General features: G+C 50.0%; 1 protein-coding gene across 1 annotated transcript; it reads left to right on the top strand.

Moving 5' to 3' along the window:
* Positions 1–456: 456 nt before the first annotated feature.
* On the top strand, positions 457–8476 carry GAL3ST3 (galactose-3-O-sulfotransferase 3). Its single transcript, XM_082748540.1, has 3 exons — positions 457–677; positions 4174–4410; positions 6740–8476. The coding sequence occupies exons 2-3, from the start codon at positions 4286–4288 to the stop codon at positions 7908–7910; spliced, it is 1296 nt and encodes a 431-aa protein (XP_082604666.1). The 5' UTR covers positions 457–677; positions 4174–4285; the 3' UTR covers positions 7911–8476.
* The last annotated feature ends 15170 nt before the right edge of the window (positions 8477–23646 follow it).

The following is a 23646-nucleotide window of genomic DNA, read 5'->3' as shown; positions in this document are numbered from 1 at the left end:
AGGAGTAGGTCAGCAGCAGGGGACTGCCTCAGGAGCTGAAAGGAAAGTGTCCCCAGGAATGCCAGGGCAGAATGGGACCAGCCCCCAGCTGGAGCTGTGCTTCTCTACTGGAGGTGGGCAGAGGAGAAGGAGGGAGGCAGGGAGCATGTGGGTGCTTGTAGAAGTACCTGTGTCTCTAACTCCCCCAGGACCCACCAGCCCAAGGTCAGCCTGTGCAGCCAGGAATGTCCATCAATGTCAGAGTATCCAGAGACCTTCTGGGCCTCAGTTTCCCCTTCTGTAGAGTGAGGGCAAGGAGCTGACCACATGGGTGTCCAGTCTCTGTAAGGTTGCCAGCTGATACCCGCATCCAAAAAGGTCACACGGAGATTGTTCCTGGGCAGTCCACGAGTCAGAGCTGCCCCCTCCCCTTCCCGCTTCCCTTCCCTTCCCCCTCCGCTCTCGGCTGCCGGGCCCCCGCCCCCGCCCCGCCTCCGGTGTGCGATGGGGGGCGGGCGGCGGGCAGAGCGGAGAAGAGCGGAGCCGCCACCTGATCCCATCCAGGCGCGGAGAGGCGAGAGAACCGGCACTCGGTGCTCAGGGCCCCCGGCGCGCTCCGATTCGCATTGGATTTCGGGACAAGGTTTGGGAGATAGCGGCGACCACCCCCCACCCGGGTCGGAGGCAGAGCCCGCGGCGTGAGTACTGCAGTGGCCTGCGTGGGGCTGGGGGACGGAGGTGGACCGGATCAGGACAGAGATCGGAGCTCGAGGGTGGGCGGGAGGGTGTCGTGGGGGCCTAGTGCCCGGAGTGCATGGCGGGGGGCGGGGGCGCGCGCTCTGCCCCCTGGAGAGCGAAGGAGGCCCGGGGTGAGAGGGGGAATCTGGCCTATCCCCTATGGTGACCAGATCCTGGTGACGGGATCTCTGGAGTAGGTGGGGGATGAAATTGAGGGGATGGGGGCTGGAGGGGCCATGGTGATGGAGAGAGGGGGATGAGGGGAATTCGGAGACAGGGATGACGTGGGAGTGGGTGGCAGGGAGAGGGGGCAAGGGGGACCTGGCAGCGGGCTGGGAGGAAAAAGGAAGGAAAAGAGAGAGAGGTGGAAAGATAATATGATCTCCTGGGCCACTTACATGCAACCCCCTGAGTCCTTGGCCCCTTCCTTTCTAGTGCCCTGGACTGTTTCCCTCCCTACTCACTGGGCTGTGCCATCCTTAAGGAAGGATGGAGTCTCCAGGTCATCCAACGGTCAGGTCTGGTGGTCCAGGCCAGGACACCCTCCTCTTCTGAAAGCACCCATCTTGGCCCTAGGGCTGGGATGGAGAGAGAAAAGGGCTCATTTGGGAGTGGGTGGGTGTCCAGGCCAGTTTTCAAAGCTCTGGCTAGCTAGACCATTTTTTTTCCCCTTTGGTTCCCTGGAGAAAGGAAAGCAATTTGCAAAACCAGGCAGCAGCCTGAGGTAAATTTTTCTGACTAAAATTAGCACGGATATTCTGATGAGGCTGGGCATCCTGACCTGTCTGGGACGGCTGGGGAAAACTCTCTATGGAGAAGACACAGGGGATGCAGAGGGAGTAGTTTGAAGCATGCAGTGGGCTGGAGCCAGGACCGCAGGAGACCACCACCCACCCTGTGCCAGCCTGGAGATTACAGAGGTTAAATCCAGCCCCAACCAGCCCCCTTCCCTGGATGCCAGTGCTCAGACTCCAGCTCCATAGGCGGCATCATGGAGAGAACTTGCCAAGGGAAGGGAGGCCTCCTCCACTGTCCAAGCAGCACCCTCTCTCAGGACCTGGAATGTTTAGCCTGGCCGAGTGCCCACCCAGAGGAGACAAGGTTACTGCTTTCAAATACCTGAAGGTCTGTCATGGAGAAAAATGACCCGTGTGGTCTAGGAGGGTAGCACTAGCAATTGTGAGGAGTGGAAGGTGGAAGAGGCAAGCTGAAGAGGGCATTAACGGTGGTGGGCTGATCCTCGCTGTCCCAGAAACAACTTTGGGACAGCCAAGGCTGCTCAGAAACGGACCAGGATGTATCTGAAGGTGGTGAGCATCCTGTCACTGATGGTGGCCAAGCAGAAACTGGTGCCTACCCTGGAGGGCTGGTGTCCAGGGAGTGCTGATGATTCCCTATTCCAAGCGGGACCTCAGCCTGGAGTCTGGCTGGCTGGGTCCCCAGGGCTAAGCCATGGATGGGAGTGGGATGGAGAGGACCACCTGGCACTCTGTCCTCCTCCTCTGTGTGGCCTGGTTGAAGCATTCCCCAGGGAAAGTCCCAGTGTAGCTCCCTCCAGGCTTGACCTCCTTGGGTGACCCAGTGAGTCCACTGAAAATAGGGTAGTTTTAGTAAGTGTAACACAGATGAGAATAGGTTGACACCCCCCCCCCAACTCTGCCTTCTCGAGAAACTCCCACCTTGTCACCAAATCCTCAAGGCAGGATGAGTGGAAGAGGCTATGGGCTCTGACTTGCTCTTGCGGCCTTCCTTACTCAGGCAAAGCCAGCCCTCCTCTGCCCCCAGCAATCCTTGAAAACACAGCAGGCCGTGAGGCTTTCTCTGCTCTGCCCTTGATTGGCCCTCTGTGGCTGTACCCTTCACCTCCCTTGGCTCCAGGCAGATTAAGTCTGTCTGCAGGCTGGTGGAGGAAACAAGGTGATGGGGCCTGGAAAAAAAAGAAAGGCATAACCAGGACATCTTTCTACCCAAACAGGTTTAAATGTAATCCAGGATTAATGAGGGGCCGGGGGGAGGTAGCGGTAAAGAAGAGGGACTGGAAACCAAGCTCCAAGCCCCAGGGGAAAGTGATGGTCAAAAGTTTTTACATTACCTCATCCCTCCTGGGACCCAGGTGTCCTAGTTCCATATACGTGCAAATGCCCGTAGAGTTCCCGGCTCATTCTCCCCTTTCAAGAGGTGTGTATGTGAGGCTGAACCTGAACCCAGACCTGGAGACCAAGGCCCCTGAGATAGAGACCCTACCCTAGTGGGGGGGGGGGCAGGCATTGTTGCCGAAGCTGACTTTCCACTACTGCTGCCAAGGGCTGGGCTGCCCTTGAGCCAAGGCATTCGTGTGGGGACAGGTGCCTGGCCGGAAACCAGGCCCTCACTCTCACTTCTGCCTCTCACTCCTGCCACTCACCTGGGATAGGCCCACCTTCTCCTGGAGAGTCTCTGCAGGACAACAAGCAGGACTGCCTCTGTATCCCCCACACTCCCACCCCTCTCCTAGGCTGCCATGTCATGGCCTTGGCCAGGCACTTCTCCCTGCAGAGTCAGCGGATGGGTGGCCAGGGTTTCAGGTGTCTGGGGATGAAATCCAGATAAGGTTCTGGGATTTCAAGTCCTTCCTTTCTCTCCCTCATGGATTTATTGGTCTTGGGCCCTCAGGGCAGGTGCCCAGCGAGGAAGGCTCAGGGCTCAGAAGCAGGCAGAACTGCCAGAGTCTAGAACAGGGATGGGGAAATCAGTTCTCTGTGGAAGCAGCACACATAACACCAAGGGGGATGGGTTTTGAAACCAGAAAGAGCAGGTCTGAATCCTGATTCTGCCAACAGCTGTGTACCATGGGACAAGTAGCACCATCACTTAGAGACTCAGTTTCCTTGTCTGCAAAATGGGGAATCACACCTATGTTAGAGGGTGATGGGGATTAAATGGAAGTAAGTATGTTGTAAGCAAGCCCGCAGTAGTAATCCCTTGCCCGTGTCAAGAGACTCAAGAAACTACAGGTCTAGTCAGTGTCTTCTGAGTTCAGGCTCTGGGGAGTCAAGACGAGCTCTTGGCTGAAGCAGTCAGGCAAGGAGCCCTGGAGGAGGGAAACCTTGAATTGAGACTTCTGTGTTTTAACCCAAGCTCTGGTGCTAAGGTAAGCCTACTAGGGAGATAGATACAAATGACCACAAGACAAAGACGAATTAGGGCCCAGGCAGGAAAGCCAAGCCCGGGGCTCAAGGGAGGAGTGGCTACAGCTTGAAGGGCTGGCCACACCCCCGAGCCTGTAATTCCACCCAAGACTAAGTTATCTGGAGCAGGGTGGAGATAGGGTCTTGGTAATGGGAGGTCGGAATCCGATCTTCTCCGGCTTCTCCGTTCACCCCACCCTCTGGAGCTCTTCTTTGCAGCAGTCCTGCTGGGGCGCACAGCCCATCTCCTCTGCCTGCCGCAAACCTGTTTGCCTCCTTCTTCTGCCAGGCCTCTCGGGAATACTGGCCCTGCTACCAGAGCCCCAGGAGCCCCCATGAGTGCCGGCGAAGGGAGTCCTGGATAGCGAGGCCCTGGCTGGTCCAGGGGTGGGTACCCCATCATGCCCCCCATCCTCCAGCACATGCAGCTGGCCACCAAGATGATGAGCCGAAGGAAAATCCTGCTGCTGGTGCTAGGATGCAGCACCGTAAGCCTCCTCATCCACCAGGGGGCACAGCTCAGCTGGTAAGGGGGTGGGGCCTGGGCATGCAGGCGGGACACAGGCAAGTTGCATTCTTGCCTGGTTGGCAACAGAATTGGGACCTTTCCTTCCCATTCCTTCTATCTGCCAAAAGAGTCTGTCTTCTGCTGCACTTTGCTCCTTCACTCTATTCTAAAAGTGCTTTCTATACATTCTCTTTATTTTTATTTGTTTTAAAGATTTTATTTATTTATTTGACAGAGAGAGATCATAAGTAGGCAGAGGCAGGCAGAAAGAGAGGAGGAAGCAGGCTTCTCGCTGAGCAGAGAGCCTGACGCAGTGCTCGTTCCCAGAACCCTGGGATTATGACCTGAGCCGAAGGCAGAGGCTTTAACCCACTGAGCCACCCAGGCACCCTCTATACGTTCTCTTTAGATCCACACAACCTCCCTGGGCAGGCACTGGTCTTCACTGAAAGGTTGCTTGAAAGCACAGAGTTAGTCAGTGACTAAACTGGGATTCTAATCCAGTCCAAGTCCTTCCCACAGCATCATAGTCTGAGTGCCTCCCCCAAAGGACTGCAGACAAGTTCTCATTGTTTCTGCTGTGCTGGGCAAATCCCCTTGTTCTCTGAGCCTGTTTCCTAGTCTACAGAATGGGAACGAAGACATGGGCGACCCAGTCAGCCATCCTGATACAGGATACCATGTGACAATGAATAGGACCCCTTGCCCTACTCCTGGCTCTGTGAACCCGGCAAATCCCTGCACTCTTCAGGACCTCAACTTTCCCATTTCCTACATGACCTGCCCTTGAGAAAGGTGTGAATGGGCTCAGTTCTCCTTGTTGGAGGATTTGCTGGTCTTCAAGAAGGGCATCTGGGTAGATATTACCCTGAGCCCAAACCGACCACAGATAGGAAATCTCAGTGGTGTTCTCAAAGGTGCTTAGAGTAGTCCTCATTACACGATGGCGAGGCTAGAAAAGAAATGAGAGTAACTCAGAGTCTGAAGGGAACTTACAGGCCATCTGTAATCCCCAACACCTTTGTTGCAGGAACAAGGAAACAGAAATGAAAGCTTCATGAAGGCTAAGAGTATTCTCCGTTTTTCGTACTAGCAAAATTCCTGAGCCTAGAATAGTGTCTGGCACATAACAGATGCTCAAAAGAAAATTTGTTGGCTGAATGAACGAGGCTCCAGGGAACACAACAGAATCATATAGCAAATAGGTTGTCTCAAAGCCCATGCTGTGGGGACTCCTCCTCCATGAGGAGCCAGAGAAAGAGTAAAAGTGAAAAAGAAGACAGAGAACAAGAGAATATAGTGACTTTATCTGAGTTGCCAGAAAACGTAAATGAATTTTCTTCTGGTCCTCAGTTTCTTCATGTGTAGAGTAGACTTTCTCAAGGATCTCCAAGGGCCTCTGTCCTTATATTCGTTATCTTATTTCTGTGTAGCCAAATTACCTCAAAACTTAGGTTTTCAACACATCAAACATTTACTATCTTGCTCCTATGGGTCAGGCATCCACGTGTGGCTTAGCTGGGGATCTCTGGCTCAGGGTCACCGGGAGTTGCAATCAAGCTGGCTGCTGAGGATGCAGTCTCATCTGAAGGTCTGACCGGAAGTGCTCCCCTTCCCATCGCCCTCATGTGGTTGCTGGCAGCTTTGAGTTCTTCAATCAGGCTGACAGACTGAGGGCCCAGTACCTCCTGGACTGTTGCCACCTGGTACCTCCACACAGGGCTGCTCACAGAACGGCAGCTTGCTTCTCCCTGCCTGAGTTATCCCAGAGAGAGAGAGAGAGAGAGAGAGGAGAGACACCAAGATAGAAGCCATAGTCTTTACTATTTTGTTAAGATTTTATTTATTTATTTGACAGAGATCAAAGTAGGCAGAGAAGCAGGCAGAGAAGGGAGACGGAGGCAGAGAAGGGAGACGGAGAAGCGGACTCCCTGCTGAGCAGAGAGCCCAATGCGGGGCTTGATCCCAGGACCCTGGCTGGGATCATAACCTCTGCCGAAGGCAGAAGTTTTAATCCACTGAGCCACCCAGGCGCCCCATAGAAGCCATAGTCCTTCTAATGTAACCTCACGAGTGACATTTCTACCTTCATTTCTACCTATTCTGTTCCCTAGTGGCAACAGTAAATCCTGCTCACACTCAGGGGGAGGGAAATGCACAAGAGAGTGAATACCAGAGGCCAGCAGGGATCACTGGGAGTCATCTTAGAGGCTGCCTGCCACACCCTCTACTGGTCCGCGCCTGTGGCCCATCTTACCGTCCTGGGGGAGGGGCAGGGGTCGAGACGCGCCCCTCACACACTTCCTCCCCCCCTCCCCGCACACTCCCCCCACCCCGGACTTGACAGGTACCCCAAGCTGTTTCCTCTGAGCTGCCCGCCTCTGCGGGACTCACCGCCCCGCCCCAAGCATATGACCGTGGCCTTCCTCAAGACGCACAAGACTGCAGGCACCACCGTCCAGAACATCCTGTTCCGCTTCGCCGAGCGCCACAACCTGACGGTGGCCCTGCCGCACCCGAGCTGCGAGCACCAGTTCTGCTACCCGCGCAACTTCTCGGCACACTTCGTGCACCCAGCCACGCGGCCACCGCACGTGCTAGCCAGCCACCTGCGCTTCGACCGCGCGGAGCTCGAGCGCCTCATGCCGCCCGGCACCGTCTACGTCACCATCCTGCGCGAGCCGGCCGCCATGTTCGAGTCGCTCTTCAGCTACTACAACCAGTACTGCCCGGCCTTCCGGCGCGTGCCCAACGCGTCGCTCGAGGCCTTCCTGCGCGCGCCCGAGGCCTACTACCGCGCGGGCGAGCACTTCGCCATGTTCGCGCACAACACGTTGGCCTACGACCTGGGCGGCGACAACGAGCGCAGCCCGCGCGACGACGCCGCCTACCTGGCGGGCCTCATCCGTCAGGTGGAAGAGGTCTTCTCGCTCGTCATGATCGCCGAGTACTTCGACGAGTCGCTGGTGCTGCTGCGGCGGCTCCTGGCCTGGGACCTGGACGACGTGCTCTACGCCAAGCTGAACGCGCGCGCCGCCAGCTCGCGCCTCGCCGCCATCCCCGCGGCGCTCGCGCGGGCCGCGCGCGCCTGGAACGCGCTCGACGCGGGCCTCTACGACCACTTCAACGCCACGTTCTGGCGCCGCGTGGCGAGCGCCGGCCGAGCCTGCGTGGAGCGCGAGGCGCGGGAGCTGCGCGAGGCCCGGGAGCGCCTGCTGCGGCGCTGCTTCGGCGAGGAGCCGGTGCTGCGGCCCGCCGCGCAGATCCGCACCAAGCAGCTGCAGCCGTGGCAGCCCAGCCGCAAGGTGGACATCATGGGCTACGACCTGCCCAGCGGCGGCGCCGGGCCGGCCACCGAGGCCTGCCTCAAGCTGGCCATGCCCGAGGTGCAGTACTCGAGCTACCTGCTGCGCAAGCAGAAGCGCCGGGGCGGCGTGCGGGCCCGGCCCGAACCGGTCCTGGACAATCCTCCGCCCCGGCCCATCCGGGCGCTACCCCGCGGCCCCCCTGGCCACTGAGCTCTCCAGTGTCTCCGTCCTACCCTGCCCACGGGGGGTCCTGCCTAGCACTGCCCGCAGCTCCTGCCTCGTCAGGGCCCCTACTGCTCAGTCCTTGAGGCAGCATCTCCCAATCTGGGCCTGCCTCCCCAGGGTGACTTGAACCCCGCCTTCGTGGAGGGTGCTGATAGGCCCGATCGAGCCCCGGGCCACCCTTTTCTCCTTCCTGACCGGTTGGTGACTTTAACCAGAGGTCTGGAACCTGTCCGGAACTGCCCACCCTGCCTTTTTCTGTGGGTTGAGCCCTCCGCCCCGACCAGTCTTTTCTACGTGGGTGAGCCCAGGCCTCACGCAGAGTGGGGCTGAGCCTTGGGAAGGGCTGCTTGGCCTGTCAGCTTCCCGGGACTCCTGCTCTTCCTCCCTGGGGATCAGAGACCCCCACACCATCTGTCTTCCAGGTTCCACCCTCCCCACAGACCTAAGCTGCTCCCAGACTCCAGAACCAAGAGTTCTTGGGTTGGGCTTTTTGTTTGGTTGATTTTCCTTTTTTTTTTTTTTTTTTTTTAATAAAATATCTTTAAAAGGCACAGGTTGTATGTCAGTCATTGAAAACCAGATATCCCACGTTTGAGAATGAGGCCGATGCCCCAAAATAGCCGCTGTGCCTGTCACCACGAGGAACCGGGCCCAGCCTCAATCAGCCTCCTCCACTGCCCTTCCCAGGGGCTCACAACTCTCATTAGCACCCCCTTGACTGGGCTTCCCCACGCAGACTGGCCCCCTCAGCTCCACTCTTTCCCTTTGAGAAAATCTAAATCGTGCCTTTTCATTCAATTCAGCCCCATTTTTGGAGCATTATCTCCAACTCGGGGACATGGGTGAACAAGGCAGATAGGGTTCATGGAGCTCGTGGGGCGCACAGTGAGACGTTGGAATTGGAGCAGGACCTGAACACTGAAGGAAGGACCAGAGCTGGGGGGAGGGAAACCAGCTCCGGCTGAGCAGGGAGAGGCTGGATGGACAATCATATCCGATAAGGAGGTGCTCCATTCCCCGGCCCCCTTCTGAGTCGCCAGCTTCACCTCTGGCCTTTCCCACAAGGAGAAGACACCCTGACTCTGATGAGGACCATTCCCTGACCCCCAGTGTTCTTGAGCACAGCAGGACATCCAGCACTTGCAAATGAAACTCTCAAAACTAGCAGAGAATCAGGACTGTTTGTTACTTTATTCAGAGCTATGTTGACATATCTGGAGAAGTAATAAAAATAACAACTAACAGAGTCTGCTGTGTACCAGCCACTGTTTAAGAGCTTTACATACATTAAATTAGGAGATGGGCACCATCTAGGGGTAATGGAACTGAAACTTGGACAGATGAAGTGACACTCGGGGTCACACAGCCAGGACTTTAATTCAGACTGTAGCTTCTGAGTCACACTGCCGTTTGAATAAAGAAGTTCCAATGCCTTAGGCTAGGCTGACTTCCAGGACCTTGCCCTAAAAGAATGTAAAGTGAAGAAACCACAGCATCACTGTCGGCTTCTCTTTATTTTATTTTTAACAGAAACCTGTTTCTACGATGGAGATTTCAATGGTTAGTTGACAGCTTGGATGACAGTCTCTGGGCTGGAAGAGAGGCTATTTTTATAGCACCCCACTTTTTACCAGTAAAGGTCTGAAAAAGGCAAAAGGCGTAATTAGAGATGCACAAAGTCGTAATTAGGTTTCTGGTGTTAAGCGGCAGTAAAGAATTGTACTAGACTCAAAGTCATCTATCCAAAGAAAAGCAAGTGCTGGCCCCCCCTGGCCAAGATGTCTGTCTGCCACTGCCCTCCTCCAGGCCTAGCCTTTAGTCATACCTTGGCCAAGAACATCCTTCACCTTGTCCTGGGTCCTCCTGGAAAACTCAGACTTGCCTTTAAGTTCTGCCTTGATAGGGGTGACTGAGTGACTCAGTTGGTTAAGCATCTGGCTTCAGCTCAGATCATGATTCCAGGGTCCTGAGATTGAGCCTCACATCGGCTCCTTGCTCAGTGGGGAGCCTGCTTCTCCCTCTGCTTGTGCTCTCTCTTTCTGTTAAATAAATAAGTAAAATCTTTAAGGAAAAAAGAAAGATCTGCCTTGATAGGCCTCTCCTGCTTTCCTAGCTCCCCCGGCTGATGGGCCTTCTTTTATAAACTTTGCCCCACTTCAGCAGAAAGCACAATTCTGGACTCAGAAAAATCTGGATTCAAGAATTAACTGGAATCCTCTGGAATCATTAGGGCCTGGGACAGGGTTTCTCTGCAGAAGCAAAGAAAGACCCTAAGTAGGCACCAAACCAAATATTAGCCTTCAGTGACTAAGAGGCAGGGGGTGTGAGGTGGGGGACGGGGAGTGGACTCTGGGGCTCCTTGGTTCAAATACCTCCAGCTTCAGCTACAGGGAACCTCCAGCTTCAGCTACAGGGAAACAGACTCCAGCTTCTGGGTCCCCAGTGCCTTGCAAAGAGGCTTCTTCCAACACGCATGTGCTGCTGTCCACTCTGTGCCCACTCTATACCTTTCCAGAGCTGGGTAGTGGGTGGAGTGTGGTCGCCGCCTCAAGGAGCTCACAATAAAGTCTGGGACGGATGTGGAAGCAGTTACCTGTGTGACAATGACTTAATGAAAGCAATTACTTGCATCCATGCTTTGGAGTTCAAATCATGACTCTGCCACCTACTGGTTACATGACCTTGGTCTTAGCCTTTGAGTCTCACTTTTCTCACCTATGAAAAAAGAACCATTCAGGGGCACCTGGGTGGCTCAGTGGGTTAAGCCTCTGTCTTTGGCTCAGGTCATGATCTCAGGGTCCTGGGATTGAGCCCCGCATCAGGCTCTCTGGTCAGAGGGGAGCCTGCTTCCCCCTCTCTCTCTCTGCCTGCTGCCCTGCCTGCTTGTGATCTCTCTCTCTCTGTCCAATAAATAAATAAAATCTTAAAAAAAAAAAGAAAAGAAAATGAACCATTCCCAAAACAAACATAACAAAAAAGGAATCATTTCTGTCCTGAACTCTGTGACAGTATTGGAGATAAGGCACTGGGCACAGTGCCTAGTGTATGGAAATGTTCCCAAAGTAGCAGGTCTGGTGTCATCAGGGCTCCACCAGGACAGACACCCTCCGTGTTGTAAGTGTTACAGGTCAGCACATCTATTCCAAGGGTTTACTGGCAGATAGAAGAAAACCATTTTGAGGTAAGGGTGCTTTTTTCCTTCCTTGCCCAAAGGCACTGTATGGGCAAGCAGCAGCCTGGCTGGTTATGATTATAGGAAGATGGCCCAAATGACTCCGAGGGCATCTGGAGAGGCTCCCTGGGGAAGAGAGGTCCCAGCTGAGAACAGGTACAGGGGAGAGTGCTCCAGGCGGACAGAACCACACATGCCTCCCAGGTGAGAAAGCTGGGGCCTCTGGGAGCCCAGGATTGCTGGGCTACCTGGATGAGAAAAGCACATCGGGGGCGCCAGCTGAGAAAGGCCCTGAATGTCCCGCTTGGAAGTTGAGATCATCCTGTGTGGGATGCTGGAGTGAACGGAAGGGCTGTGATGACTGTCAGGGGAGGCCGGGCTGTCCCCACAGCGGGTCTCTCACCGTCTGTAGCCCCTTCCTTGCTGGCGCGTCTGCACACCAGGTGGGGACTCTGTTGTAAATGAAGAGGAGTCACTGAGGCAGGCAGGGGAAAGGTCTCCAGTTGCAAAGGCTCTTGGGAGAAGCCACATGGATAAGAACAGGGACACCAGCTAACGTCTCCTGAGCACTTACGATGGACTGGGGGCCTTTCTCTGTGCCTGTGTATTTTCACTCACCTGACTCTTCCACTGCCCCTGTGAAGGAGGTATTACTCTTTAACTCCTTTCCACAGAAGAGGAAACTGAGATACAAAAAAGTGTGGTGCCCAGGCTCACCGGGCCAGGAGAGGCTGAATCAGGACAGCACCCAGAGCGCTCAGATTCCCAAGCCTCAGTCCCCGTCATTGGAATCCATTGTCCCACCCCATCAAACTCAGGAGTCTGAGTAGGGTCTGTTCAAGCACCTCCTCGTAGAAGCCTCCAGAGAGCAGGCTTGAGTGGGAGAGAGAGGTAGAGAGCCTGAGCACCTTGGGGGCCTGAGGTGAAGCTGGCGATCTGTCAACATGATGGGCAGCTTCTCAGGCTGTGTCAGAGAAGCAGGGAGGGACTGGCAGGGCAGGAGCCCCTGAGGAGCGGGGGCAGCCCCTGGGGACATCCAGCTGAGGGGAAGTAAGGGACAAGGGTGATCATGAGGGGAGGTGAGAATGGCAGCCCCTTTCTCAATCTCAGAGACCTGAGATTGGCTCCTCTGACCCAGAAGTGCTGCAGGAATCTGAGGACCCCCGCTGCCCACGCCCTCTCTCCTCCAAAAGATCCCCCTGCACCCTCCAGTGGGCAAAAGACAGGACAAGACCAGCCTCCTCGTCCTGCTCTCCCTCCCAGAAAACCTCATAGGCTTTTCACAACACTCAGGCAAGAGGGGAAAAGGACTCAGAGTCTAGTACCCCTTTACAGATGGGAAGACTGAGTCCCAGAGAGGGGATGTGGCTTCCAGCGTGGCCTAGAGCCAGGGCAGAGATAGGAGTGGGTACTCTCCCCTGAGCTGGAGCCACAAGAGGCAGGATCCTGGGTCCTCTATCCCAACTTTGTTTCCAGCCTAGACCTCCCCTCCTGGTTGTTCCCCAAACTCATCAAACCCATTAAGTTCAAAAACAGACATCTCACCTTTTTCTCAAACTAGCTTCTCCAATATTCTCAGTTTCAGGAACTGGCAGCCCATTCAAGCAGATGCTCAAGCATCTTGGTGTCTCCTTAAGGTCTCCCTTGCCCTTTCCCCAGCACCTCCTGTCACTATATCCTGTAGACTCTGACTTCTGACTAGTTGACATCTACCCACATCTCCTTCCCTGCAACATCTGGGTCGGTCCAAGCTATCACATCAGTTTCTTTACATCAGTTTTTCTATGGTTACATCCATGACCATACTTAACTGATCTCCTTGCCTTGGACTCTCCACGGCAAACACAGTCTCCTCTCTGTGTCCAGGGTATTCCTTCTTAAAGCAGCCTGATCTTATCATTCCCCCGTTTGAAACACCGCCCCCTCCTTACCAGCCCACAAGACCTGGCCTAATCTGATCCTCATCCCCCACCAAACAACTCTTCAGCTACATCTCCAATTGCTTCTCTACCCCCATCGTGTTCCAGCCACACTAGATTTTATACACCATTCCCTGAATGCAATAGTATGGCAAGTCTGGCTCTTACTGGCTCTTGAATGGTGAATTTTGCCAGCCAGTTGTTGAACACAATACAATCATATTAAAAATTAAAATTAAAATATTTATTCTGTAGACTTATCAAATATATTCTATTAAGAGCAAAGTTAATAAATACAACTCATTACTTTCCAATCCGTTTACGAGATTTTATCATAGTTTACGCTCTTAAGGTTATTTATGTCTCTTCTATCTGCCTGATGGAAATCCTGTAGAATGATGTGCTGCTTTACTATACATTTCTTCCAACTGTTACATTAGGAGCATGAAATCATCCATGGTGGGAATAATTGCACCACAAATCAACAAACCCTATACATCAAATCAATGTATTGTTTTTTTGATCGTCTAGACCAGGGTTCAACAAACTGCAAGCCAAATCTGGCCCACCACCTGATTTTATAAACTGAGTCTTATTAGAACACAGCTGAATTCATTCATTCAGCTATTATTCTGTGGTTGATTCTGCACAATAGCAGAGTTGTGTAGTGCCTATAGAGACTGTATGGCCCCCAAAGGCTAAGATGCTTACTCCTTTGTCCTTCATGGAAAAAGTTTGTTACTCATTAACAAAGGCGAAAATATACAGCCAATATTCACGTCAGAACTACTCATGAAGAGATGGTATTAAACATTTACCGCACACTGCTGCCTAAAGCAGGGGCCATTCATACCTCCATTCTTTGCACATGATCTTCCCTTTGCCCACAATGCCTTTTCTCCTTTGATCCACATGGAAAGTTCCTACCCATTCTTTAATGTCCCTTTTCTGTGCTCCTGCATCAGTTAGCAATGTGCTCTGTAACAAACCACCCCCAAACATAAAGGCTTTAAAAAATGATTCTCATCAGATTATTGGTCCTCTGGGTGGTTCTGTGGATCTGGGCTGGGCTTGATTGTTCACTCACAGTCCACGGTCAGCTGGCAGGGTGGCTGGGATCTGGTTAGTCTAGGATGACCTCAACCAAGATGACTCAGCTGTGTCTTATTTGGTCTCTCTTATCTTTAGCAGATGAATTTGGGCTTGTTCTCACTGCCCATGTGTGAGTTCAAGAGCGCAAAGGAAAACAGCCAAACTCTCTTGAGGCTTTCAAGAGATGCTCCATCACTTCTGCCACATTTTATTGGCCAAAGTAAGTCACCAGACCCATCCAGATTCAAGAGGCAGGGAAATAGATGCTGCAGAGTCCCATTTCAAGGGGCATTATGGATAGAAGGAGGGGACTGTTTTTACATTCGATCTATCACCACCTTCCCCTCTTTCCTCAAGCAAAGGAGCTGCTCTTGATTCCGTGTTCACACAGCACTGCTAGGAAGCAAAACAAAACACAGCCTGTCATAAGCACTTTGTGAAGATAAGGTATCTACAGAGACATTGATTTATTTACCTTTGGTCACAAAAGGACAAGAGACATGGACTGAACTCTGAGTTTCTTCTAACAAAGAAAATGGCAGTTTGTGTATCTTTTGAAGTTACAGTTTAAAAGTTACTTCTGTGAAAATGATACTTTTATTGAAGTATCAGCCAGGATTTTATCAGAGAAACAAAATTACCAGGAGTGGTTACATGCGATAAAGATGTGTGGTAGGGATAAGACTACATAATTGTGAGAGCTGATTATGGAAGACTGTTGTCTTTTTGTCTGGTGCTGGAGCCCGCCTGGACAGCAGGCAGGCAGTTGACATGACTGCAAAGTGGGGGAAGTGAGAACCAACTGGCATTTATGAGGGCAAGCTAGACCTTACAGGGTGGACCGGAACTCACATCTGTCCCCCTCTGCATGTAAGCTTCCAACTTCGATGATGCAGATCACCTACAGAAGAAGCTGGCACAGTGTCAGGAAGGCAAACATGCACCAGAACAGAAGTGATGGAAGTTGAAGAAGGATCTGGCATAAGCTGGAGGAGCTACAGACCCAGATGCTGTCCCAGGACAGCAAGGCAAGTCCCCAAACAACGGTCCCTGTGAATAAGTCACAGCTATGTCTGGTGCCCCCAGACCAACCTTCTTAATGGAACAAGGAGGGTTTTCCCACTCAGGTTGTAAGTCTTTCATACGACTCCTGTTTCACGTCTACGCTTTCCAAATCTTACACAAAATGTCACTGTGGCCCACAAGAAGTCAGGACTATGCAGGGAAGAGAGGTCTGAGAAATGCAGTTCCAGCTTCACTAAAATGACTCTGTACAAATGCATTGTCCTTTCAGATGTTAATTTGATTATTACGCATGGAGACCAATTAACACTGGTGGCCTTTAGAGATTCCAGGTCACATTCCTGAGGCCCTCTGATCTGTGCTGTTTATTGTGATATTAATATTCAATAGTTGGCAGAATTTCTCATTGGTTTCCTGCTGCTCTACTGCAGGCTATAATGCTAAAAAAAAAAAAAAAAAAAAAAAAAAAAGGCGGGGGGCAAGTAGAAACCCCTGGAGTTGTCTTCCCGGTTATAAGTTATAAACCAAAAATAATACCAAAACTCTGGAGAAAGTGCAGAGATTAATACCACCATTTGGGATTTCAGAAGGGCATATCCTCTTATGACTTAACCTGTTTGATAGCAGAAAAGCAAAGTAATGATGTGACAATGCCAATCACAGCTCCTAGTCTAGATTTGAGATCCTTGGTGCAGAAACTCAGTATAAACACCAGCAACTGGCTACAGCTATTGAACTAGTAAGTGCTTTCTCTTACATTCCCAGGAGTATGGGAAATGACATTGTTGGAGTTTACATAGCAAGGATCACAGTATCTTGTTGTATCAGTATCTGTTGCAACAGTATCTTACTGTCTTGACCCTGGATTATGACATCCTCCTGCAAACCCCAAAGTCCAGAGGACTTTGACAGTCTCGACAACACAGAGAACACCATGCTGATACCCTCAGCAGAAGCCATTATGTTAACTGGGTGCTGTAAGTGGGGCAGAGCAAACACCTTGATGCCTTAGACATACCTGAAAGTGTGTAAGGGTCCAGAGGTCTGGGACATGTTGGGCATCTCTTCTAAAGTGAGAGACGAGGGGCTGTCCCTTCCACCATACACCAAAAAGAGAGTGGAGCAATGTCTGGTATGCCTTTTGAATTTTGGAGCCCACATATATCATATTTGGGCAAGCTTCTTTGATTCATTTACCGGGTAACCTATACGTCTGATGATGTTATGTTTGGCTTGAAGAAAGGCTCTTTGGTGTCAGCTAAAGATGCCACACAGAGCCTCCGGCAAGACCCAGGAGGGCATCAGAGTGAAGACCCTTGGAATTTGGGCCATGCTGTGCTCTGCTAATGACTATTCTACATTCTGAAAAGTAGCTTCTGGCTTGCTACTGGGACGTTGTAGAGATTGAATGCCTGATTTATGGGACACCAAGTTATTATTGAACCCAGATGTTCCGCAGGTGTTATCTGACCCACAGAATCATGAAACTGTATTTTCACAGTTGTATCCTATTAGAAATTGAAGTGTTATATGGGGTGCCTGGGTGGTTCAGTCAGTTAAGCGCCTGCCTTCCGCTCAGACCATGATCTCCAGATCTTGAGATCGGGCCCTGCATTGGATTCCCTGCTCCTGGGGGTACTTTGCTTCTCCCTCTTCTTCTGCCCCTCCCCTTGCTTGTTTGTGCTCTCTCTCTCAAATAAATAAATAATTCTAAAAAATCTTTCAAAAGAAAAGTACAAACCTGGTTTATGGAAGACTCTGCACAGTAGGCCAGCAACAGCCAGAGGAAGACAGCTGCTGCACGACACCACCATTCACAGGTGGCCCTGAAGGGCAATGGTGAAGGAAAATCCCAATAGGCAGAACGTTGGGCAACGCAGCTGTTACCCACTGTGTGTGAAAGGAAAAAGAGCCTAAGGTGCAGATATCTATGAACTCATGGGTGATATCTGATGGGCTGGTTGCTTGCAGAGACTTGGAGAGAACACAGCTAGGAACTTGATCACATTATGGGTCTAGGAGACAGGTCTACGGGTGGCTTCTTAAAATGCTTACAGAATGGGAAGATATTCGTGTCCCATGTCAATTCCTATCAGAAGGAGATCAGTGGAGGAATCCTCACCAGTTAGATAAGATGACCCATCCTGTAGATTGGGTCAGCATCTTTTCCCAGCCCAACTGATGCTTTCCCAATGCACCATGTACAGAGTGTGAAGCCACCAGATACCTATACATGGCAGGAGATTTCTGTGCTCTTTGTCCCAGTTCTTGCAGGTTTTTAATTTTTTTTTTTTACTGTGGTAAAATATACGTAACAAAATTTACCATTTAAACCATTTTTAAGGGGTATCTGGGTGGCTCAGTCATTTAGTGTCTTGCTTTGGCTCAGGTCATGATCCCAGGGTCCAGGGATCGAGCTCTGCATCAGCCTCCCTGCTCCGTGGGAAGCCTGCTTCTCCCTCTCCCACTCCCCCTACTTGTATTCCCTCACTTACTGAATCTCTCTCTCTCTCTCTCTCTCTGTGTCGAATAAATAAAATCTTTTTTTAAGATTTTATTTCTTCATTTGACAGACAGAGATCACAAGTAGGCAGAGAAGCAGGCAGAGAGAGGAGGAAGCAGGCTTCCTGCTGAGCAGAGAGCCCGATGTGAGGCTTGATCCCAGGACTCTGGGATCATGACCTGAGCCGAAGGCAAAGGCTTTAACCCACTGAGCCACCCAGGCACCCAAATAAATGAAATCTTTAAAAAAAAATATTTCTAGGTGCATGATTTAGGGACATCGAGTGCACTTACGATGTTGTGTAAACATCACCCCTATTCATCGGCAGAACCTTTTCATCTTCCTAAACTGAAACTCTCTCCATTTAACAACAACTCCCCATTAGCCCCTCCCCTTAGCTCCTGACAACCACTCTTCAAACTTCTGTCTCTGAATTTGCCTAATCTGGGTACCTCCTTTCAGTGGAAGTGTACAATACCCATTCTTTTGTGTCTGGCTTATTTCACTTAGCTCAGTGTCTTCTGGGTTCATCCAGACTTTAGCAGGCATCCACATATCCTTCCTCTTTAAGGCTGAGTACCATCCCATGCCATGTACGTGTCACACTTTGTGTAGCCACTCAGCTGTCCCGGCACATTTGTGCTGTTTCCACCTTTGGCTGTCATGAATAATACTGCTGTGACCAGGGGTGTACGGGCATCTGTTCAAGTCCCTACTCTCAATTCTTTGGGTACATACACAGAAGTAGAATTCCAGATTGTAGCGCATAGTGTTTTTAAACACTCTCAAGTAAACCAGTGTTGGTTTAATAAAGTGAACCATTTTACAACATGATGGTTTCTTCATCTCCAAGAGGTTTTGACACTAGCACCTCTCTCTGAAGAAAGCAGCGTGTGTGACAACATCAAGGTTTTGCTTGTTGGGTTTTAGTTGTTTTCTGTTTTGTTTTGTTTTTTAGGATTTTGTTTTTTTGTTTGTCAGAGAGAGAGGGAGAGGGAGAGAGAGAGAGAGTGCACAAGCAGGGAGAGCAGCAGAGGGAGAGGGAGAAGCAGGCGCCCCACTGAGCAAGGAATCTGATGCCGGGCTCAGTCCCCTGACCCTGGGATCATGACCCGAGCGAAGGCAGCCGCTCAACCAACGAAGACACCCAGGTGCTCTCTTTGTTTATTTTAAACAAAAGCAGTGGAAAATCTTGTGGAGCAAACTCTTGATGGGAATACCATCAGTTCAAATGCCAAGGCAGTTCTTCCAAGACAGACCTCTTGAGTGTAGAAGTGAAGAAACCACTAAATATAGTTTGGCTGTTTGTTTCTCTGTGTGTCAAAAGCTGTTTGCAGCAGAGAACATTTTCTTGCTTATCACCCTCACTTACACATCTTTCCACATGCGTGGCGTTTATAAATGAAATACATTTACTTTTCAGCCTGGACCAAAAATCTGCTGGTTTTTTGTTCTTTTTTTTTTTTTTAAGTGTTATTTATTTATTTATTTATTTGAGAGAGAGAGAGAGAGCACAAGCAGGGGGAGCAGGAGAGGGAGGGGTTGGCTCCCTGCTCAGGACTTTGTAGGACTCCATCCCCAAACCCTGAGATTATGACCAAGCTGAAGGCAGATGCTTAACCGACTGAGCCACCCAAGTGCCCCTAGAATCTGCTGCTTTTTTTTGTTTATTAACGAACTGGCAGCTTCTCAGCCTCATGTGACCTCATGAGGCTGAGGTCACATCAACTTACTGCTTTCTCTGAGAGTAGAACCTCTCCACTTCTTCATCTGGTATCACCCGTTACCGTTTCACTCACTCTAATTTCACCTGCCAGGATTATTAGGATCTCTTGTCTAGACAGTGAGTTCTGCTGCCAAATCACTCACTCTTTGAGCCTTTTTGCCGAAGGGGACCTTTAAAATAAAAGCCTTAATCTGTTTGCTTTGAGATAACGGTTGATACCAATTAGCTCATCTACTTTTCAAACGGCTGTAATTTGTAGTTAAATTCTTTTCAATATTGCTGAAGCCATTGCTGCCTTTGTAAACTGTAATTCTTTACTACTGACCCTACCAGATCTGTCCACAGTCCTGCCTCTCTCTTTCTCGTTTCACACCTCATAATGAAAAATCACCGTACTGGGCCATTAGACGCATTTATAAAACACAAATGCTAGTAAGACATAAAATAGAAGGGCATAATAAATAACTAAACAAAAAAGTGCAAAAATATGAAATTCTAGACCAGCATTCACTTCTAACTGGCATAATTCGTGTTTTATAGTGTGTATGTCAACAGCAAAGCGGCAGGGAAGCCACTGAGTCATAATGTGTAAAAATTATTTATTTGGAAGGAAAATTTCATCTGATTTTCCATCACACCAGGAAGCTGGTCTGCTCCCATCAGACAGTCGTCAGGGCATAAGGGGATTTGGGGGAAGGTCATTCAGGAGGGGGAGGCTGATGTCATCAGTCTTCCCCTCCTCCTGTACAGGCAACACAGTATTCACACATGATCAACCGACTTCCTGAGCTCACCTTGAAAACTGAGCTTTGGATGAACAGTTTCACTGTGGATGAACAGTGAATGGATGTTCATGGATGGGCAGATGAGCATGGATGAACACAGTGTCATTGCGCAGTGCCACACAGGGCTGAATGACCTCTAGTGGTTTCTGAGGCTGCTTAAAGCCTGGGCATCACAGGGCACATGAAGGCAAAAAATAACACCCCTTTTTCTTTTCTTTTTTTTCTTAATCACAATACAGAACCCCTGGCCTGGAAGCATCTCGAGGCCAATTCTGTGGTTCTGCAGAACCTTGGTTGAAAACTGCTCTAGAATATCAATCCTAGGGGCGCCTGGGTGGCTCAGTGGGTTAAAGCCTCTGCCTTCGGCTTAGGTCGTGATCCCAGGGTCCTGGGATCGAGCCCCACATTGGGCTCTCTGCTCATCGGGGAGCCTGCTTCTGCACCCCGCCCCCGCCCCACCTGCCTCTCTGCCTACTTGTGATCTCTCCCTGTCAAGTAAATATATAAAATCTTAAAAAAAAAAAATTAGAGTGATGCCTGGGTGACTCAGTTGGTTAAGTGGCTGCCTTCTGCTCAGGTCATGATCCCAGTGTCCTGGGATCGAGCCCCACATCAGGCTCCTTGCTTGGCAGGGAGCCTGCTTCTCCCTCTGCCTCTGCCTGCCACTCTGCCTGTGCTTGCTCACTCTCTCTCTCTCTCTCTGACAAATAAATAAAATCTTTTAAAAAATTAGAGTATAGATCCTCTTTGCCTCTTGTATCCACACTCTGGCCCATAGGAAGGAGGAAAACAGACGTTCCTATGCCCAGCCCTTTAAATCCAAGACTGGGATGTTCTCACATTGTCTCTGCCCTCTTTAGCCACCCCTAGATGCAAAGGTTACTAAGAAATGTAATCTCTAATTGGGAGGCCATATACGTAGGAAGAAGAGGAGAATGGAGTTGGGAGTACGGAAGCAGTCCTTCCACAAAGTCTTTTCCTTGTCTGCTGCTGGGAACAGACACTGAGCTCCTTGAGGGCAGGGACATGTCTCTTTCATTACTGGGAACCTGGTGTTCAATGCCACTGTGGACCTGGCTGTGTCCAAACACTCAGCAAGCAGCTATAGTCAAAGAAGTGACCTTGAGCTTCTAGAAGACCTGCTCTGGGGAGAATGAATTCAGGGCACGGGAACAGTTTTGCAGTGAATTTCAGCAGAAAGACAGGATAGCATGGTGTTAAGGGGAAAGACTTCGGAGTTAGTACTGACTTTGGGAACTCACTTATACTCTCTGAGTCACAGCACCTTCCTCTGTAAAATGTAATAATATCCATTATGTGGGATGATTGTGAATATCAAATTAAGGGTACATAAAGTAGATCCTCAATAAATTAGGTCTGGTAATTTTATGTTAGTAATAATGTTAGGTGTTTGTTGGACAGTTAGGTAGTCAGGACCAGGGTCCCCAATAAGAAAATATGGATTTAGGACAGCGAAAGTAAAACCTTAGATAAGGACTTCACTAACATTCTGCTTTGCAGCCTTTGCAGAAATGACTTCTGCAAAATGTCCTAAAATAAGACAATTAACCACAAAGCACTTGTCAATATCAGGGGCATGGGGCAGTTAAGACATAAGCCCCCAAGGGTCAGCAAAAAAATAACCACAAACCATCAGCATGGAGACATTAGCCTAATAGGTGGACAGATAGGTGACCAAAGTCCTGACTGGCACCACTCAGCACATCACGAATGCTTAAGAAAGTTCTGCAGAAGCCCTCACAAAAGCCCCTAAACTTAGAAACTCCAGGGGCAACCCTCGTGGGCCCCCTCCCTCCCCAGGAGCTTTATACTATCGCTCAATAAACTTTGCTTTGCTGCCCACCACTCTTCATCCAGTCTATCTCTTCATTCTTTGAAGCGGCGTGACCAAGATCCATGGGCACCAAAAACCGAGAAATCCTGCAGCAATAATCCAAGAAGGAGGTTTCCATCATCGTTAATGATGGAGAGAGCGCTAATACCAATTAACATTTACTGTGCTTTATACAACTGCACTTTTTTGATCCAATGAGATGGGTGTTACTATCTCCATTTTACAGAAGAAACTGAGGCATAGGAATGTTAAGCAACTAGCGGCACCTGGGTGGCTCAGTGGGTTAAAGTCTCTGCCTTGGGCTCAGGTTATGATCTCAGGGTCCTGGGATCGAGCCCTGCTTGGGGCTCTCTGCTCAGCAGGGAGCCTGCATCCCTCTCTCTCTCTCTGCCTGCCTCTCTGCCTACTTGGGATCTCTTGTCTATCAAATAAATAAATAAAATCTTTAAAAAAAAAAAAAAAGGAATATTAAACAACTAGCCCAAGATCACGTACCCACTTATGCTAAGCTAGGCAGTTTGAACCCCAGAGCCAGCTGGTATCTAGGTAGGACTGCGGACTGGACCGCATGGCCCCTTAAAGTTCTTTCCACCAAAAAGCTAAAGCGACTGCTGGGGCATGTGGGGTCGCCCTGGACGTCTTTGTCCAGCTTTGCCAATCTGGGTCAACTTAGACCAACCTCTCCCCCACCACACTTTTTTTTACTTTAAATTTTTTTCTTCGTGATAAGTGCACTCTTTAATCCCCATTACCAATTTCACCCATCCCCCACCCACTTCCCCTTGGGTAACCATCAGTTTGTTCTCTACAGTTGAGAGTCTGTTTCCTGGTTTGTCTCTCTTTCTCTCTCTCTCTCTCTTTTTCTTTTGCTCATTTGTTTTGTTTCTTAAATTCTACATCTGAGTGAGATCATATGGTATTTGTTTTACTCTGACGGACTTATTTCACTTAGCATTATACTCTCTAGTTCTATCCATGTTCTTCCAAATGGCAAGGTTTCATTCTCTTTTATGAATGAATAATATTCTACTACTATACATGCCATACACTGTGTATACACCACATCTTCTTTATCCATTAATCTATCAATGGACACTTGGGGTGCTTCCATAGTTTGGCTATTGTTAATGTTGTAAATAATGCGACAGTAAACAATGCAGCATATATCCCTTTAAATTAGTGTTCTTGTATTTTGGGGGTAAATGCCCAGTCATGCAATTACTGAGTCTCAGGCTAGTTCTATTTTTAATTTCTGGAGCAACCTCTACACTGTTTTCCACAGTGGCTACACCAGTTTGCATTCCCACCAACAGTGCAAGAGGGTTCTGTTTTCTCTACATCCTTACCAACAGCTGTTATTATTTGCTTATTTGAGCCATTCTGACAGGTATAAGGTTTTGATTTGTATTTCCCTGATGATGAGTGATATTGAGCATCATTTCATCTGTCTGTTGGCTATCTGTATGTCTTCTTTGAAGAAATGTCTGTGTCTTCTGTCCATTTTTAATTGGATTATTTGTTTTGGGGGTGTTGAGTTGTAATAGTTCTTTATATATTTTGGATACTAACACTTCACTGATGTAATTTGCAAATATCTTCTCCCCTGTAGTGGGTTGCTTTTTAGTTTTCTTATTTGTTTCCTTTAC

The sequence above is a fragment of the Mustela nivalis genome, assembly GCF_964662115.1.
Source record: "Mustela nivalis genome assembly, chromosome: 9".
NCBI classification, from domain to species: domain Eukaryota; kingdom Metazoa; phylum Chordata; class Mammalia; order Carnivora; family Mustelidae; genus Mustela; species Mustela nivalis.
Note: the sequence above shows the minus strand (reverse complement) of the source record. Positions and strands in the feature narration are given on the sequence as shown.